At 42.9% G+C, this 21,019-nt stretch overlaps 1 protein-coding gene and 1 long non-coding RNA gene across 3 annotated transcripts; both read right to left on the bottom strand.

Annotated features, from left to right (window-relative positions):
- Positions 1–10,797: 10,797 nt before the first annotated feature.
- Positions 10,798–12,875, bottom strand: LOC130405466 (uncharacterized). 2 transcript variants are annotated; one of them, XR_008904341.1, is made up of 4 exons: positions 12,009–12,875; positions 11,574–11,726; positions 11,065–11,202; positions 10,798–10,978 (listed from the first exon to the last, which is right to left on the bottom strand). It is a non-coding gene; the product is annotated as an uncharacterized LOC130405466 (long non-coding RNA). The 2 variants fall into 2 exon arrangements; XR_008904342.1 differs by lacking the exon at positions 11,574–11,726.
- Positions 12,876–12,877: 2 nt separating this feature from the next.
- Positions 12,878–14,445, bottom strand: LOC130405460 (uncharacterized). The gene is made up of 2 exons (XM_056610547.1): positions 13,672–14,445; positions 12,878–13,530 (listed from the first exon to the last, which is right to left on the bottom strand). Exons 1-2 carry the CDS (start codon positions 14,187–14,189, stop codon positions 13,314–13,316), a joined length of 735 nt encoding a protein of 244 aa, XP_056466522.1. The 5' UTR covers positions 14,190–14,445; the 3' UTR covers positions 12,878–13,313.
- Positions 14,446–21,019: the final 6,574 nt, after the last annotated feature.

The following is a 21,019-nucleotide window of genomic DNA, read 5'->3' as shown; positions in this document are numbered from 1 at the left end:
CAGGAGTTAGCCCACCTCCAACAACTAGCAGAGCAGCTCTAGTATGGACAGATGAAGCTATCACTGACTACACCATAGCTCTAGCTAAACTGATGACAACATAATTTGAAAGTCAGTATAAGCCTCCCAATACCATCTGACAGCCCTACCCATGGCTTTCATCCTGGTGATATGATCATGTTAAAGTCACTTAACCCAAATGTTCTCCTCCCCAGATGGCAAGGACCAATCCAGGTGTTACTGACCACGAGGACTGCAGTCAAACTCCAAGGAAAACCAGAATGGATCCATGCAAGCCGATGCCGCCCAGCACCTCCGGAAGAGGAAAGCACCATCGCCTCGGATGGACCACCTCTACCGCGATCTGCATAATACTCCTGATGAGCCCAGCAGACCAATGCAACGCAACCACCAGTAACAACGACCGACTCCCGACCATAGCGGAACCCCAGCTAACCACATCATCACACAACCAGTTTGCAAGCCTACTTGCTGCAGCTCAAACCCACTTCAACACCACCAAGGTCTGTGGAATCAGACCCCACTCTGCATCCTCAGGATTACCCTTGATGGCTGTAGCGCTATCCCCATGTGCTATGGCAGCCGTTTTCTACTCCTACTACAAATCAGGTTTGATTCCATTGAACACTCGGACAAACGATTGGAGTTGGATGATAACAGAATGCCCTAACATCACACAGTATCCCCTAAGAACATACCCATGTGAAACAAATGGGCCCCTTACTCCAATGAAGAGTTACCAAATGGAAAATGAGTGTCCTGATTGACACATAGTTAATCTTAAGCTCTCTATTTACAAGTTTTACTAATGTACATATTTATTGCTTTGTTTATTTTTACTAATTTCTTTGAATTTCATTTGATTATTAACGGTTATTAATGATTGCTTTACTAATTTCTTTGAATTTTACTAATTTCTTAGAATTTCATTTTATTATTTTATTAATGATTATTAATGATTGCTTTACTAATTTCTTTGAATTGTACTAATTTCTTTGAATTTCATTTTATTATTTTATTAATTACTTTTACTAATTTCTTTGAATTTAATTGTTATTACTTTATGAATTATTACTTTTACTAATTTCTTTGAATTTAATTTTTATTACTTTATTAATGATTACTTTTACTTTTACTATTTTACTAATGTACATATTGATTACTTTATTAATGATTGATTTTTACTAATTTCTTTGAATTTTGTTCCTATTATTCTGTGCTTTAACTTGTTTTACCATCATTTGTAATCCTGTGACATAATATATCACCTGTAATAAGTGTTGATCTTATGATCAAAAAGGGAGGAACTGTCGTGGAAATGTCAATCATAACTATAAATATACAATCATATACAAATTATATTAACCTGGTTTATATAATTATCATGCACATTAGAAGGAACTGTATACATTCTCCCTGTATCTTAAAATACATCCCTTCCTCTCTCCAACTGAGAGAGGTTAAGGTAATTCGGATTTGAATCCCCACTGGAGCCAGTGAGTCTGGTATTGAGACCAGGGCCCCGTTTCCCGATATCGATGGATCTTCGCTCGTAGGATCATTTTCCTGATGGATCTTTCGAACCATCAATAATTTCTTTTTCGCGTTTCCCGAAACTCCTCTTAACGTGAACGCGCATTCGCTGCACTCAGGACTTCGTAGGATTGTAACTGTCTACTGACACGGTGCTGAAATGGGCTCCGTAGGAGGGGGAGACGCAGGAATGTCGCAGGAAAATTGTCAAGGACAACAGCAGAGTAGCCCACGAAAAAAATAGACTGCAATTATATGAATGCTAAAGACATTAAAACACAATTGATTAGGCTTAAGCCGACATATATCAGTCCTAATCCTGAATGCACTGTGCGTTTCACGGCGTTCCCCTGAAATAATTCCATGACAAAAAATTAAAAATAGCTTGTGTGACAACTACATTTATCTTAATGGGCTGATTTCTGAAACATGCTTTGCACAGCAAAGAGAGCCGACTTAATCTGATTCCGCATAAAGTTTCCTTGATTGATCATTTGATTGGCTATAAAAGACCCTCCGGAAAAAGGGTAAGGCCTCTAGAAACGCGCAGTCATACAGCGCTACAGGCTGCCCAGGGAGGCCATCAGACAGCTGCTTGGGGCGATCAGGCAAGACCTCAGACGTGCTACAAGGAGGAGCTTTGCGCTCACACCGCAAGTGCAGCTCTTGGCCGCCCTCCGATTCTACGCCACAGGGAGCTTCCTGCAGGGGGTAAGAGATGGCCAGGGCCTGTGCAAGGCGTCAGTGTGCAGATCGGTCCAGGCAGTGACATACAGCCTCCTTCGTCTCGTACCGCGACACGTCCGTTTCCACAGCAGAGACGAGATGGGTGCGACCCAAGATAACTTTTTTCGGTCGTTCCGCATCCCAGTGGCCGGAGTCGTGGATGGAACTTTGATTCCAATTCTCACACCCCACGTTGATGGCCACGTCTACATCTGTCGGAAGGGATATGCCGCTGTCAACTGCCAGGTGGTGTGCGACCATCAGGGCATCATCCTGGATTTCGTAGCGAGATGGCCTGGAAGCACTCACGAGTCACGACTCCTTCGTGTTCCGCGAGTCCTCCATCGGACGGCTGGCTGCAGCCTCCAGGGGAGAGTGGCGGCTCTGTCACGTTAAAATTGTACCGGGGGCGAAAATTGTACCGGCCTACGTCATCAGTTGTTTACATCTTGACAACCTGTCGACAACATTCGGCTCATGTTTCCAAAAGACGAAATAACATAATACAGATAACGGATCGCTAGATAACACTTGTTTTTACTTTATATTTGTATTGTATTTAATTGTTTAATCGAGGCGATCGCGTCAAATGACGTAGGAATGTACAAGAACCTTCCCACGTCATTTGACGCGATCCCGTAGGCCGGTACAATTTTCGCCCCCGGTACAATTTTAACGTGACAGCTCCTCGGAGACAGTGGCTATCCGCTTAGGCCTCACCTGTTCACCCCAGTGGCTAACCCGGGAGACGTCCACGAGGAACGGTACACCGAAGCCCACCGTGTGGCATGGTGCATTGTCGAGCGCACGATCGGCAGGTGGAAGTTGCGCTTCCGATGCCTCCACAAGTCCGGCGGAGGGCTCCAGTTTGCGCCAGCCAAGTCGTGCGCTGTGATCTGCAGTGACAGCAATGTTGCACAACATTGCAGCCAAGGCTGGGGTGGCGTTGGGTGAACCGGACGAGGAAGATCCGTTTCGGGACGGCCTCCCGGATTACGCTGTCACTAAACATCCCCGTCAACGTGACCAATCCCCACCATATCCCAGCCTTTTGCCTGCTCCTTTTGCCTTTAATTTTATTTTCATTTCTTTCATTCATTATTTGGTTTCTTTTTTCTTTCATTTCATTCATTATTTTATTATATCTTTTTGTCATTTCTTTCATTCATTATTATATATATATATATTTTCATTTCTTTCATTCATTTTTTTTTCCTTTCCTTTCATTTCTTTCATTCATTATTTTGTTTAATTTTTGGGGTTATTTTAGGCTATATTTTATGAGTAGCCTATGTCACAGTCTGCACAAATCCTGCCTGCGCAAACTTTTTCTGGACTGTCCCGTTTTATTTTGGCCATTTTAACGTCTTTTTTAATAAATAAATTAATAATCTTTATTAATCACCAAACTAAGAACATAAAGGCGCAATGCGTTTTAATAAAACGCATCCAATACACGGAATGTCCGATGGTGAGCTGAGCCTATAGTAGGCTAACGATGCTCTTAGCGTTCTACGAGTACCTACGAGTACCCCTGGAGTACTTGTTAGTTATGAGCGTTTTCACGAAGTTCGTTACTGTGGGGAAAAACGATCTGTCTAGTTACTGGACCAGATGAAATGAGACGGAGAGGTAATAAAGTCTGTCGGCACGAGGACCTTGGATTTATTAAGTAAAGTGGCAACGGTTATACAGAGTCATAAAGCGTGAGAAATCGAATATGTCTAAGTCCCTAATCAGCGCTGATGGTTCGTCCGGAGCTTCGCCTCCGTGGAAGGTCTGCTTCAGAAGAAGAGTGAAGAGTCCCTGTGTGGTACAGTTTTTATGCTGTATCCTCCTCTCGATGAGGTGTGTGCGTTTGAGGTGTGTGTGGTTCTGTGTGTTTTTGCTGGACCTTGGCTCCCAGGCCCTGGATCTTCTCCTAACGGGGGAGAGCTCCTCGTGTCTCCGGTGTGATAAATTAAAACGGGGGAGTGCCCCCCCGAAGTGTCTAGTGTGTGATAATTTAATGTGGCTCTCAGGCCCCTGGTATGGGCAGGTGTTTCTCTTGGTTCCTTCTAACGGGGGAGAGCTTCAAAGTGTCTCCTGTGTGATAAATTAATGTGGCTCTCCCGTTCTTGAGGATGACTGGTGCATTGTCTGAGTGTCTACCATCGCCTGGGAAATGGGGCCTTCGGCTCTGGCCTTGACCTGACTATATATTATCATGTTTGTGTTCGTTGGGTTAGAGCAAGAGTTGACTATATTGTAATGTGTCTGCCATGTGATGTGCTCATCAGGCTAGGGTAGGAGTTAGCTATATTTATAATGTACATGTGATGTACTCAGCAGGTTATTTTTCCCAACATTACCAATGATGCTTTCGGGAAACGCGGTGACAACTCTACGATGCCCTTTCGACGCACTTCATGATCCACTTAGGCTAACGACGCTTTCGGGAAACGAGGCCCTGGCCAATCGACTGACTTCTTTGTTGTGTAAACTTGTTTACAGCCATGTCTTAGAGACATGCAGACATGTCCAATTTCCACCTATTGTATTACAAATGTACTTGGCCTTAGGTCACTCCCACTCCCTACCCACAATGAAAACGTTATCCTATAATAATCTTGTTCATCTATTGTCTCGCTGAATGTATCCTTGGTAACTTTGCTGCCAGTACTTTTCCCATGATCATGCTTTAAGATTAAATCAAATATTTCGTTGTCCGACGTGTCCGCGAGAGAAGTTTCTCTTCATCAGCGACTTATACAATATAAACAAATTACAAACCCCTCTTTCATTTTAAAATAATAGTAGGCTATGTAAATATGTTGAAAAGGCCTCCCACTTTGTTATACTTTTAAAATGTTCCCATATAGCCTATTTTATAGCTTACACACTGATATTTTAAAACAGGAATGCGAAATGCATCCTGGGATATTTAACGGTCCCAAGTCTACACAAGTCACCATCGATTCAGGCTCGATATTTCGGCCAAATTAAGAACGCATCAAGAGCACTTCCGGGTTTTACAACAGTACTTGGCCTGATGCGTACTTTGAATTGGAACAGTACTTGGGCTACGACTGATGACGTTTCACAAGAACGCAAGCACACAAATACAAAAAAGAACGCAAATTGAGAAACGGTTCTGTCCGCGAGCGTTCTCCCTAATGTCCCTTAAGGAGCACCGTACAGATCATTCATTGTTGAAAATTGTCTGTGATAACTAACAAATGACAGCTTTTAGCAACCCGTTTCTACTTAAAATTGTCTGTGATAACTAACAATATGACAGCTTTTGGCCACCCGTTTCTACTTTCACCTTTGATTCTGAGAAATTGTGACAACACACGGATATATTAAATGCAGGTGCGCTGCTCTGTAGGCAAACCGCGAAGGAAAAAAGGGTAGCTGCTTCATCTGTTCTTTTTAGAATTGTATGTTTTGATGTTTATTTTATCTAGCCATCTATTCTCTTGTTTTTGGCTATGTGAATGAAAGTCTGCGTCGATGCCTCGCAAGTCCAGTGTCGCGAGCGGACGTGCCATGACATCTAGAAATCATACCGTATTTAATGGGTTATCATTAATATTGATGTGTAGGGGTTGATTATAACTCGTGAACGGTCTGGGGGAATACTCGTATTCTGATTGGCTGCAGGGCGTGCATTAACTCCTGATATAGGCCTACAGACACCTGCTAAGTAGTTCCAGTCAGTGTTTAGATTCTCTGCCCGAGCCCGACGCAGGCCGGGTCAGGCCGATATTTCCCACCACTATACTCGGGCCGGGCCTTTGATCGAGCGTTTTTATTTTTATTTTATCATTGGTTTATTGGCCTTATCTGAGGAGAAATCTATGCCATAAACAGAAATATTATAGGCCTTTATTACACAGGTCTTCTCAATGCCGTGGAACGCTCCGTTCACTTGCATGGGTAGTAGTCCGGTGACTTGTCTACCCCAGCGTCTTCCGTTGCTTAGCGACGTCACCGTCTTTGCGGACAAATTATTTCTCTGCTGATCAACACTACGAATGGCCAAAATACTTGTTTGCCCCCCCCCCCCCCCCCCCTTAAATAAATACTATGGAAGAATTATTATTATTATTATTGTCATTCAACTTGAACATGTGTTTTTACAGTAGAGTGGTGGAGGGATGACGTATGTTGGCCCACCCGGAAGTGAGCGTCGCCCTGGATTCCCTCAACCCATGCAAATAAAGACTTCATGGTCATAATCATTTAAATATCATTAATCTCCTGAGTGGGTGGTATTCTATTTTTTTCAACGGGGCTGCATCCAGTCACTTGACCGTCATGGTTGCTATGGTGGTTGCTATCGACCGCCCCCCTCTAATCCTTACATGGCTCTAAAAACCACGCGGCAAAGGAGCTGCCGTCAATTGTCTTGTTTTTGTCGTAAACTAGGGTCCGATGGTTAAAAAATAGACAGATATTCCAAGGTATCCTTAAAAGGCAGCTTGGATGTTTTTATTTTCTGCAGTTTAGACTTCTTCTATAACCTATTTTTGAAAGCAAAACACCAAGCTCATTGATTTAACGAGGCAGGGTTATTTGAAACAATTTATTAAATAGATATTTGTGAGAGCCTGATTCTTCTCCTCATTCCTTCTCCTGGGTCCCAGTTAGGCCCTAGAATAAGGTATTCAAATTTCAAGGCGGTAGGACCTTCCTATCTCAAAAACTGTTTTTCCACCACATTCTGAACCATTAGGTCTTGCAGGCAACACTTCTGAGGGGCTTTGTCCAAAGGACAGTCCATTCGGGAAAACTTTTTTTCTCTAAGTGCTAGAACTCCAAATCTCGGATGCGTCGTTCTCGGGGTCCCGGGAAATGTGTGTAAACATTTTAGCATCCCTAGCTATCTCGAAAAGGCCGGAAAAGGGGCGTGACCTCCAACAGTAAATGTACATAAGACAGAGGTTAGTTTCCTCCTTTTTTAGAGGCATGTAAGGATTAGAGGGGGGCGGTCGATAGCAACCACCATAGCAACCATCAGAGGCGGAGTGGCCGTCGGGACGATCGGGAGATTTCCCGGTCGGCCGGCCGGCCAGCTAGTTCAGGTGGGCCGCCCCACAATTGTGTAGCGGCCAGCGAAGTCAGTTGGACCGGCCCACAGTTGTGAGCGGCCGCGAGGCGTCTGCAAGCCGGCCCTGAGCATAATTTATTCCCCGTCAAGACGCCGTAAAAATCCCCGATATAAACAATATATGTATCGAGAAAATCCAACCAATACTTATACCACTTGCTTACTCTCTATGTCTCATTCATGGTTTTTTTTATATTATTTTTTTTTACTTCATTTAATTCTTCATTATTCAAGCGTTACAGAACTTTCATGGGCATGAATAAATAATATGAACTACAGTTTACTTTAATTTGTTTGTTCTTGAATTGACGTAGAATGGAGCAAAGACTCCTGGGATTGGGAAATGCGTTTATCCAATAAACAGCTTGCAGGTCAAGTCCATTTTCGGAAATGTAGGGGGATATATGAGCGGCCCCACGTCTAATGGCATGGCCCTAAAGACGCGTTAGACAGAGAAGGTGAGCAAGTTTGTGGTTGCTCTTTTGCTTGTTGTGGCACTCATGGAAGGCAAGAAGAGAAAAGAGAAAGGAGGGGCTGAAAAGGCCAGAATAAAGAAGAAGCGGATGCTGGAGGGGGATGCATCTAAGTGCTCAAGTCAGGCATTAACGAGTTGTGCAGGTGAATTGACAGAAAAACAGTTAGCCAGAGCTCCAGCATTGACGTTATTGCTAGGCGGGAGCTAATCTAATCTAGCACAAGCTGCTAGTCAAATGTGTATGTGCTGGTTGGTATATTTCAGACAAATTAATGACTTAACTGATCTTTCTATTGTAATGGATGTAGAATATGTTAACAGATTTGGAACATGTAGTAGTAGTCGTGTAGTCGTGTCAACGTTACACCGGTATTACCGAGCATAAATGGTATAAACTTTGAAACTAGGTCAACCGCCATCTTCTCTGTCAACTCTCCTCTCTCACTCGATGACAGCGTCTTATAACGTTCTATATATAATAATAATAATAATAACATATAATATAACATATATATTAATATAACATATTAATATAACATATAATAGTATAATATCATTTTATAGATAATATCACGGCCAAAAGCTCTGTGTGCCTCCGGATGGCTGTAGTGCGGGGAGCAGGGGAGGATTCTCCCGGTGGCTATTAGTGCCCCACTCCGCCCCTGGCAACCATGACGGTCAAGTGACTGGATGCAGCCCCGTTGAAAAAAATAGAATACCACTCTACACACTCAGGAGATGAATGATATTTAAATTATTATGACCATGAAGTCTTTATTTGCATGGGTTTACATTTCGTTCTGTGTAGCATGGAAAAATCTGAGAAACACTCCCATTCAGAATGCATTGGTTTACATTTCGTTCTTTGGAGCAAGGTTATTTTTATTTATTATTTATTTTCAGTTTTTGAGGAGGTGCTTCAAAGATGCAAATGTTTCTGCAATAATCCAAAATCCAATGAAAAAACCCGTTGGCTTTTTGTCGAGGGAATCCAGGGCGACGCTGGCCAACATACGTCATCCCTCCACCACTCTACTGTAAAAACACATGTTCAAGTTGAATGAGAATAATAATAATAATAAAAATAATTCTGCAATAGTATTTATTTAAGGGGGGGGGGGGGCATACAAGTCTTTTGGCCATTCGTAGTGTTGATCAGCAGAGAAATGATTTGTCCGCAAAGACGATGTCGTCGCTTAGCAACGGAAGACACTGCACAGTAAATTCAATAGTGTTGAATTTACTCCTATAGAGTTGATTTTAACACTGTTTGGGATAACATATGGTTCCATTCCCGATAGTGTCAAGTTTACTCTAACACCAGTGTTAATTCTCCAGTGTATATTTAACAACAATAGGTGTAAAAGAATAACACTTATTGAGTCACACTTTTCACTGACAAGTGTAATTAAAACTTAACACTAATCATATTTCTTTTATATTATTTCTTTATTTTTTTTAGCTTGTAACCAATCAGGTTACAAGCTTTAACGATGTTGGCCCCGTTATCTGTGGTGATGCTGACTTGACGGGCTTGTTGTAAATTCCATGCTGCCAGTACTTCCTCCAAGCCGTGTGCCAATATCTCGCCGGTATGATCTTCCGGGAAAAAGCTTGTTTGAAGGCACGCGCTCTTCAACTCCCAGTTGGCAATGTAGTGTACTGTGAAACTTAAATAAGGATCACACGTCCTGCTCGACCACAAATCGGTGGTCGACGCGTAAAAAGTCACGTCTGTGAGCGTGTGGGCCAGCTTCTCTCTCTCTGATATGTATAGCTCTGGTAGAGCTTTTTCGGCAAAAAACTTGCGACCAGGCAACTCATATTTAGGGTCAAGCGTCTTAACGAGGTTTTTGAAACCAGGCTTTTCAACGACACTTATTGGGGCCATATCTTTGGCTATGTAGTGTGTGACAGCGGCAGTCATTTCTTTCCATTTCGGACTTTTTTTTTCATACGGGACTGCTTTGGAAAAGGACGCAGCCAAAGTAATTTGCTTCTGGGCTGGTTGTGTGTTGATGTGGATGGAGATTGGGCCATGCGCTGTTTTTGGCATTCTTCGTTTTGCAGTGGGTGGCATTTCAAATGGTGAAATAAATTTGTGGTGCTGCTTGATCTCGTGGCAATGGTTTTGCGGCATATTTTACATAACACCGTTTTTTGTTCCACATCTTCCTTTCGGTAGCCAAACCACTGCCAGACGACGGATCCTGTACTATTCTTTTTTTAAACCAAATCCTCTGTTTCCATCATCTTTTCTCTCTCTCTCGCTGTTCTCACTCAACGGTAGGAGATGAGTGACCGGTCGCTGTTCTCACTCACCGGTCGCGTGTGTGACGTCACACACGCGACCGTCACACACGCGCGTAGAATCCTAGAATCTCGCGGGGGGAGTGAGTGTGTTTAATGCATATGAGTCTGAGGCAGAGAGCCACAGGAAAGAGCGAGAGAAGGGAACACAACGAGTATGCCGGCGGCGGCAAAAATAAACATATTACGTGCCAATTTGTATTCGATGTTCGCGACAGGAGCATTTTATACATCGCCTGGAGAACATCTCGCGATACATCGCATATATTCGATATATCGCCCAGCCCTACTTACTAGGCCTTTCACATCTTTAAAACGTGGGTATTCTGCCAGGACATCGCCACATCTTTCAGGATCTTCAACCATATTCCTTCGATACCGAAAGGTACTCCTCATTTTCTGCTTGACTGTTTCTTCATCAACACTATGCTTCATCAGGGAGATTGCATTGACGCAGTCTTCATCAGAGTGTTGTGAGGTGTCTGCAAGACATTTGACCTCCATCAAATGTCTTGATGGAGATTGTGCGAGTTGTTTCTCTGGACCGTCTTTATTCGCCAACTGAGGTAACCCTGGCCGCTCTGGGAATCATAGTAAAGTTCCTATCGGTGAAACAAAAGCTTAAAAGGCTGTTCAGAGCTGCAAAAAGATGAAGGGTCAACAAGTGAGTAATATGTATGGACGAGTTTGTGTGTTGGGGGTGCACAAATGTCAAACAACTTACATAGCCATGTTTGGCTTGGGGATCCCTCAGGTATGGAAAGAGCTCAATAATTCCCTGTGCATGCATTTCTCTTATATGGCGTGGTGGCATTTTTCTGAGGAAACAAACATTCTGTCTTATTAATCACATACTTAGCATAGCCTAAGAAGAGATTCTGTGTTCAATACTCATGACACTCACCCATGCTTCTCCATCATTTCAGCTACTAGAATGTTCACCGTTTTCCGCCGTGTACTGTCTGATAACATTTTTTGTTCTGTCATACTCCCTAATGACATTATCACCACCAGGTTTCTTGCGAAGTATTTCGTCAACCAACTAGGAAAACAACAATAAGATGGAGCTCTTATTTTAGCCTGCAGCAGTCATTGCACATGACTACCACACACACATTTTCAGCAAAACTCAAGACAGCAGGATGGAGGACTTGCTGATAAATGCTTATTTGCGAGCACATGACGCTAAACTTGAAGTGAATGGATCCAGGAGGCTTTTGCGCATTAATTAAGAGCAACTGCCAGTTGCCATCAGATTACTGTGTTGGGCAAATATAACTGGCAACAGGCCATGAATTATCTTTCATTTGGGAACTTTCTCTAGGTATGTTGGTGTTCTGAGACAAATGGCTCAATAGGCCAGGACACGGTTGAATAATTTCGAGCCAATATGCCACAAAAAAAGATACTTACAGCATGGGCATCAGACCTATTTGGTCTGGACCGTTTCCCCTGGGGACTTTCATCGCTCAGAATGACAGAGTCAGTATCAGGGTCCTCTTGACTTACAGCTGGTGTCGACAGCTGGTGTCGACTGGCCAACAGCTGGTGCCTCAGAAACAAAACCTGTATAGCAATATTTTACGTAAAGTTTGAGAACCATTTGCATCCAAACAGGTAAAAGAGCACCTCCAAGGTCTCCTAAAAACAACCCAAAGAGAAAGAGTACCCTAGGACATACAGGTTGGGTAATCTGTTCTACCCATGTCCTATTTAGACATTTAACATTATTAATGCAGTATAATCCTGTGTCCCCACTGCCAATTATCAACAAAAAAAATAATTCAATAGCATCTATATCAGCCTGAAAAAAACACAACAACATGACATTGATTAGACAATACAAACCTTCAGAGACACCATCAATGGATAGCTCATAAACACCAGTATTTGCACCGATCACTTCTTCAAACACCTCATGGTCAACCTCAGTTTTGGAGTCATCAAAGAGCTTTGCATTAGGCAATTGGCTGAGGGAGATGCCAAACTTCTGGAATCCTATGGAGAATACAAACATAATGAGCACATTTTCTCCAAAGCATGCCATGAACCATTTAGGTCATTTACTTAAGGCAACAGCATTAGTTATGAGTTAGTGTGTTTCTATGCCATGTGAAAAGCTGTTAAAAGCTGTATATCGTCGCTGTCCGATGAAACTCGCGTATATCCAAAACGGTTACTTTTCAGGAAATGAAAAAAACACCCTAATTTCAAAGCAGTTGAACGTAGCGTTGTCATACTTGGTACGTCGTCTTTAAATGTAGTCGTAATATTGCCAGTGTGATGGTATAGTTCACATTTTACCAAAATCGAGTTTAAATGGACATACGTGCATATTTTACAGTAACGGTGGTCGATACGCGTTCTTCCGATCATGAATGGGCAAGTCGCGTTTCATACTGACAGATGAATAGGCTACGCTAAATTTATTAAATAGCCTACGTCCAACCTAAGGCTATTTAATAAACTGAGCATAGCCTATTAATCTTGTCAGTATGAAAATCAGTGTACTGATTCATTGTCCCTTCATATTTATGTCTCCTGCTAACTATGAAGCGATAATGAATCAGTACACTAACAAGCTATACAGAGGTTGTAACGTTAGACCTACCGTAATTGTGTCACTCCTCCACTCCTTGACCTACGTCTCAGGCGACAAGGGGAAAACTTTTCTTGAGATAAAGTTAGGCCTACTGTAAAGGAAAGCTATTGTCTCACCAGGCTATCATCAAAAGAATATTTATTTGGCACTGTATTGCAGAAAAGAAAAGGAAAAATGAAGCTGCCATTTCACTAAACTCCAACTAGCCCGTTCCTGTTTAAGCAGTTACGGCTAATTAGACTCACTACTGCTACTACAGGTGGAATTATAAAATAGCAACTTGCCTAAATGCAAGATTTTAATCATGTCTTTCCTGTCAGATTGGCAGATAGGAATTCCAAGAGTTCAACAGATAAAACCAAGTCGTTTTCAAACATGCACATAAACAATTACTTGTCAATACTCAATAAATATAACATTTCATTAATACATTAATCAATAAGACATGTATATAGGTAGTCAGAAAAACCACACTGGCTTTTATTAATAAATAAATAAATAATGTTTAATAGTGGTGTGTATGTTATTGTTTGTGCTATTTGAGCTGACCATCACTCATGGTCAAGTGCATCATAAAATGGATGAAAGTCCTTCGGTAAGACATGTTTCAGTTCTTGAAGGTGCTTGAACTTCAGTGCTTTAATTTTCTGGGGGGATGTATAGAGTGGGGCCACGCTGACACACGCCTTCCTCAGGGATGGGGATGTGAAGGGTTGCCAGTTGTCGGAGTGGAGTAATTTGAACTCCATACTGCCGTCCACATTGTATCTAATAGAGAGATGAAAGAAAAGAGGGGTGTCGGGGAACAGAGAATAGGAGGGAACCAAAAGCAAGTTTAGATTTATGAAACAAAATATTTTAATATGATGTGGCTAATATTTCATGTATGAAAAAGTAGTCTGTACAGACCTGACTGCTCGGAGGTCATGCACCGTAGGATCGCCTGCTTTGCTACCAGGTCGAATTGACTTGCAGATTTTCACTTTGCTGAAGTCTTGGAAAAAGCTGTAATCAACATACTTCAGCTCGTATGGTTTTGGAGTTGAACGAGCTCCCCGAATGACTGCAGCATACTCAGCTGGAACATGTACATCTCGGTTCCTCAACTTTCTTTCGATCACACTGTGCACAGAGTCACATTCCATCTGTGTGTGGCCTCTTTGAAGGTACTTCTGCGTCACTTGCTTTTTTCTTTCAGTGGCAAACTTTAAGAGGGCATTGCTCAGGACCAGGTTTCGATTTTGATAACCACACCCATCACTCCAAAGAATGAATTCAGTGTGAGTGAGGTGTGTTTCAAGATAGTCCACAATGCAGGAGGCAAACTCATTGGCAGAGACCCCCCCCTCACCCTCATGCCAAAGGTAATTTGTCGCTTCATGTGATGCCATATTGTAGATGGTAAAATTATGGACACCAAGCTTCATTTTGAAGTAGAGGGCAAAACGCTTGAAGCTTTGGGCAGAGGAGAAGGCCCTGCAGATCCATGCATGCAACCGAGGTGGTGTTATTTGCAAGTTGCTTGTCCCTATCCTTTTCTGCTCGTGCCTCGTCCTTCTTAACGCAGTGTTCCTCCCACACAGCAGCCTCGATGTTCCCGGCTTTGAAGGCACAGTAAGTGTCACACTGATCTTTTTTTGGATGGAACAATGACAGATTTAATTCTTTAAAGGTGTTACTGAACACTTGTCTTGACAGAGCCTGGATGCCGTTGGCTGCACATGTCCTGCTTATATTGTGAGTGGAGATGATTGATTGATTTGAATAAAGGCTCCAGGTACATCTTGGAAGAGGAGGACCTACAGTAGTGCGATGGTACTTTCGGCAGTTCAAGAAGAAAGGACTTTAGGAAGTCTCGCTCCTCTGTCCTCACCCTCACTCTTGCCGTCTTCTCAGGACTTTCATCTCTTCTTCCAACCCATTTTAGAACACTCCACTGCTTGATGCCAAGGGTCGACAGGAACATCCGCTGACAAACTCTGAGCCTTCTACCATCAACACATAAAAAACAACAGAGAAGCTGACCTCCGAGACTGAACCGCTTCTGTCCGGCGCCGCTTGACATCACTCACCTCCACCAGTGACTTCACGTAGATTTTCCTTTCTTTCCAGTCCAATTTCCCCAAAAAGACTTGAATATTTTTTCCCTCTTCCCTTCATTGATTTCGGTGCAGTGTAGTTTGCTGGATTTCCGGCAGGCCTCAGCCAGGCACCGCCCCTCCATTTTTCTTTCTTCTATGTTGATGAATCCTTTTTTTTTCCGTCCAAGATATGATTGGCCCCTCATTCTTCTCCTTTTCTGAATGTTACCCTTCCAAGCGTCTGGGTTGGCCCTCTTTCTTGACCTTCCCCGGTCAACAGCAACATCAACATCAACAGCATCTTCATATGAATAAAAGAAAAACAAAAGAAAACATGTTTCACAAATTCACATTTCTCTTACATGGTTTCTTAGCATGTGGAAGTATGTGTGTCAGTGTGTAGGCATGCATTAAAGTTTGGCATTGCTGTGGTGTGTGTGTGTGTGTGTGTGTGTGTGTGTGTGTGTGTGTGTGTGTGTGTGTGTGTGTGTGTGTGTGTGTGTGTGTGTGTGTGTGTGTGTGCCCATTAGTAGCTGACAGAAATGTAAAAAAACAAATTGACAATAAGTTACTCACCTTCATTGACAGGTGTGTATTCCGGGTCATTTTCAGGATCGTGTTCAAGTGAGTCTTAGAGCAATATAGAGGAACACATTTAGTACAACAAATGCACTTATGACATCATTCTGATATAAGATTGCATTCATTTGGAATCATAATTGATTAAATACACTTGATTTGTAATTAGTAATGGGCTTTAGTCTGTCCAACTCAAAACCAATGTGAGGTGGAGGCTGCAGTGTAGCCTAATCTGAGAATAATGAGATACTTACCATCACTGGCACTTTCAGAGTGATTGTCATTATCACTTTCCAGAGAATCGAACAACAATAAAATATAATGTACATTTAGCACACGACAATGCTTTAAAAATTCAGAACTGAGCAGCAAACGTACCTATTCTCTATGAGTAATCATTTTTAATTTAGCTACATACAATTTGATGAGTTAGTATTTGGATTCCTTCCTTGATCAAGGGAATCAGAACAACAAGTGTGGCAGGCTTTCATCTTAATGTGCAACACATCAATAGGCTTTGGGTTGCAGAATAGTAGGTAGCTGCTACTGGGAGAAAAATAATTTAAGCCTAAAATACATACCCTCATTGGCAGCTGTATTTGCACCGTCACTTTCAACTGAATCTGACAATGACAGAGGGAAACCATTTAGAGTAATGAATACAGTTTAGACTTTCCTGTCTGGTTGACTCAATTTTAGTTTCCTACAAACCTTCCTCCTCATTGTTGACCCTCACGTTCGCCTCAAGTACCCTATCATACCTGACATTGACCATTTCACACATCTCCTTAAAGGGAAACTTCACCCATTTCACATAAGCTTTGTATTTTTAGAACCCCCCCGCATATTTTTGAATGGTCTAGCATCATTCCCTTATTTTCTGGAGAGATCCGTATCGATCTCCAACACTTCCTGTTTTTTATGACGCAATATGACGATTTTTGCATACAAGAAAACAGGAAGTGTAAGAGGAGATGATTCTCGTAAGACTACAACCACTAGTCCCACCCCCCTCTAGCGGGTGGGACCCACTGACGCTACAGACCTATTAGAGCAGTGCCAGTGGGTGGGACTTCACCAGCAGAAACTAACATCCACAGCGTCTGAAGCTAAGATAACAGAGGCTGTTGATAAAACTGAAGTACATTGGCGGAGGGTACTGGATCTGACATAGAAGATGGCTCCATGCAAAAGTTCACCATTTCGAAAGAAATACAAACGAGGACTACCGTATTTTCCGTACTATAAGGCACACCGGATTATAAGGCGCACCTTTAATGAATGGCCTATTTTAGAACTGTTTTCATATATAGGGCGCACCGGATTATTAGGCGCATAGAATAGAAGATACTGCAGTCAAACGTTTGACTGGGGTTGCGTTATGCATCGACAAGACCGAGCTACGCTATAGAGAATGTCAACAAAACAGTCAGATAAAGTCAAACTTTATTAAGCGTTCTGACAACTCCGGTCACTCCCATGGTAACGATGTTCAAACGTTAATGTGCATATTAACAATATCAATATCAATCAATATCTCTTAACAATAAGCTCACCTTTTCAGTTCATTCCTCGTCTACGAATTCCTCGAATTCTTGTGTGTGCGAATTGGGGGAGTAGGCCTACGGCATCCAACATGCCCGGATTCCTCTCGTCATTATCCGAGTCATTGTCGCTGTTGTTGCCTGGCAGTTCAGTGATTATTCCTGCCTTCGTGAAAGCTTGGACCACAGTGGAGACTGTTATATCAGCCCAGGCATCCACGATCCATTGGCAGATAGTGGCGTAAGTCGCCTGGCGCTGTCTCCCCGTCTTGGTGACGTGTATTCGCCTTCTTGGCCCCGTCCACACGAAGCCGATTTTTTGGGTGAAACCGCATAAAAAAACGCTTTTGGTGGACACGGGCTACGGCCACACCAAACGCGTGTAACGTGCCTAACTTGTCGCTTGATCATTGTGTGTCACAAAAATTGCTTCAACGCGCCAAGGCGCCTGTGGCTGCGCTGGATTTAGGAGTCCGAGGTAGGAAACCCAAACGCCGCCATGTTTGGGTGCATGATAGAGTTTAGATCGGGTTAGATTAAATAATCTCGGATATAAATATCAATAATATAGTCCGCCAAGACGTTGAGGTTGCTTAGCAACCAGAGACGCTGTCCATGCAAGTGAATGGAGCGTTCCCTCTTCGTCATAACTATCAAACCAAACATCCTTCAAATTCAACGAGCGAACATTATGAAATTAAAATGCACATTTCTCGCTAAAAATGTTTACATAAACGCATTTAATGACGTAACTATGTTACTATTTCCACCCAGAATAAGGAAAGATGTCGGCCGTATGCTTCTGTGCCAGCGTCACTACTCTAGTAGTCTGGCTGAACGGAAGTGGACAGCGTCTATTGCTTAGCGGCCGATTTGGCCGCGACTCCTCCCCTTCCGGTTGCTGGCGTTACCAAGTTTTCGAAATTGTTTGTGGAACTAGACATCCAATCTTGTTTAATTTTAATATAATGTAATTACTGATTACTGACTATCTGATTTCATTACAATGGTAGGACCACAACATAGCCTATTTTGACATTACCTTGGAAAAGCCCAGACTCCGTCTGGCAGGATTCTCCCCGGGGACGATGCGTTTGCGGTCATGACTATCGCCGGTTGGTGTGGATTTGGCGCATCGTTTCACTCTGACAGCGGCATGAGCGTTTGACATGGATTTAACCAATGAACCGATCCGTTCCACTTCACAATAGCTCCTACGGTATTTCTTTAGTAGTGTTCTACAAGAACCACATATAAATGTTAAAACGTCGTTCGTTTTTATAGGTCCCGTGGGCCAAAGTGTATGGTGGCTTGAAATCATCGTGACAAAGAATCAAACGATGTTTGTTCTTTTTATCTATAAAATTATCTCCACATAGGCGACATACATCGTTAATGGTTTTTTGTGGCGTTTGGGATTGAGCCATTTCTGACAGCCTCTGAACGTCAAGAAGTTCCGTCAAAATAATTTCCCCCCCGGCACTATTTTGCATGGACACCGCTGCTGCTTCCCGGGCTTAGCCCCGCCCTAGACGATTGTGATTGGTTTAAAGAAATAAAACAGGCCCGCCCAGTTTCCCCACGGATAGACGGCTCGAGGTAGCGTGGCTCCAGACCATTCTACTTGCTGTAGTTTGGTCTGGCTTTGCGAGACTACTACTCTAGTGACCCCGGTTCAAGCTCCACGCTGATTTGTTCCATTAGTAGATGGAACAAGGAGGTGTCCGATAGGCGGAGATGATCAGCGGGAGTGGCCGCCAGCGAAGCTGTGCATGGTGGGAGTTGTTGTCTTCAATCCACAAGCGCCAAAAAGTCACTTTCTGCCTTTTCTCGGTCAAGACGGCACCAAATTAGAATTTTATTTTATTATTCGACTACATATAGGACCCAATTTCAATACATATTCATGTCTGCACCGGTGAAATGCTCCTTTAAGAGAGAAAGACATCCTGAAGAAAGGGAAAAACCCAGATCAGAAAAAAATATAGCGCTATGCCCAGTCAACATAGCTTCACTTCGGAAATCCTATTAAAGTACAGCTAAATTAATTAATAAATAACCAAAGATTGAAGTTGGAGGATGCTTGCAGGTCGGCAAAAACCCTCAACTAGTTTGGTGGTTTAGTCAAATATCCTATTGGCGCTTCTTATTGGCTATGCAGCTTAAATAATTACATAATCAGGCCGTATAGAATGCAAAATGTTTAATAGCCTAACTTTCAATAGATGGGAAAATACATGAACATCTAACATGAACGTCGCAATAACGAGGCATAGGGTTACGAGTAGCTTATGTGTGTGCGCGAGAATGGCAGTGTGCGCATGTGTGTGTGTGTGTGAGTGACGTCAGCGAGTGAGTGGACGAGCGAGGATAGACGCACCTACCGCTCGCTCGCTGACGTCACTCACACACACACATACGCACACTGCCATTCTCGCGCACACACATTTGTTACTCGTAACACTATGCCTCGTTATGAAGGCGGGAATGAAGCGGCCACCGATTATTGACAGGATGGGTAGGCCTACTTTATTCTACCGAAATCGTTCGCTTCTTCACTAGACAGTGTCTAGTGAAGAAGCGAACGATTCTGGTAGTTCGCTCGCTTCTTCACTATACACTGTCTTCACTAGACACTGTCTAGTGAATAAGCGAACGATTCCGGTAGAATAAAGTACCCATCCTGTCAATAATCGGTGGCCGCTTCATTCCGACCTATAAGCAGACCAACTGCCGGTCAAATCACACAAAACAATAGAGACAGGGATCACACAGGCAATCTTTTTCGCGCTTGGCCCACTCTGGATAAATGTCGTTCATATCGCATATGAGGACTTCGAAGGGTGTGGAGAAATGAAATCCTCCGTAACCACGGAGAGCTGTCATCACAGAGAGGGCATCTCGTCGCAAACTTACGGCATCAATAAGAGGGGGCGGTGTCAGCAGACTATTATTTAGACAAATTAACAAATTTCAATCGGACAATTTTACCGGAGAGTTAGAAAGGGCGTATCGCGCTTCTGCCTTCTCACACTGCGAGACAGGTTCGTGGCTTAAAAAGTTAAAGTGAGTGTTGCGATTACGGTTTCGATACGCGTTACCAGGGCCGTTGCTACAATTCCTGGGCCCCTAGACAAGATTTACTGATGGGCCCCCCTGCGCTGGATTGTTGACGGGGGGGGGGTGGAAGGAGCAATTTTTGACGGGGGGGCGGTGGAAAGAGCAATTGTTGACGAGGGAGCAATTGCTGACGGGTGGGTAGCGCGCTATGGTAGTACTATGGGCTGGTAGTAAAATATATTTTTTTTTTATTATTATTTTTTATTATTATTTTTTTGTGGGCCCCCCCTGGGCTGTGGGCCCCTAGAATCGTCATCACCTTTCACCCCTTATCGACGGCCCTGCGCGTTACAGCCCTATTTAGCCTACTTAATTTACGTTCTTCAGTCAGGTTCACAATAAAAAATATTCGGTGAAAATTACTTAATCTTATATTGCAACTAGAATAAACTTGAGAACAGTTGACAAAAAAACTAAATACCTTACCTTCAAAGTGTTATTCGGCTACCCGATGATGCGCTTCCAGAGACGCTAATGAGATGACTCCACAGGGCGGGAGATACGCGGCGGGACTGACAGCTTTGACACCAAATGGATACACTTGAAAATCAGATGACGTGTTTCACAACTTTTCATTGGTTCATGACGTATACTGTATACGGAAATGAACCTGGACATAACTATCATCGTAAAATCTCAAAATCGGCAAAAATGGACATACGCGGTTTTCATCGGACAGCGACGATATATTTGAATATTAATGTTAATAAACAGACAAACTTTAAATAAGATTTTTAGGCAAAAGCCACTACTACACTGGTCATAATGCATACTGAATATCAGTTCATTAAGTTGATTTACAGACCAGACAAAATCATTTCAATTAAAGTTAGACTTGCCACACTCAAGCAGTTCACTGAGCTTGGCTTCAGAAATGCTGATGAATTTCTGGATGCCTCTGAACTTGACTTTGACCAACATGATCCGTTTGCC

Source organism: Gadus chalcogrammus, chromosome 16, assembly GCF_026213295.1.
Source record: "Gadus chalcogrammus isolate NIFS_2021 chromosome 16, NIFS_Gcha_1.0, whole genome shotgun sequence".
NCBI lineage: Eukaryota > Metazoa > Chordata > Actinopteri > Gadiformes > Gadidae > Gadus > Gadus chalcogrammus.
The sequence above is the reverse complement of the archived record's forward strand: the minus strand, read 5'-3'. Positions and strand labels throughout refer to the sequence as shown.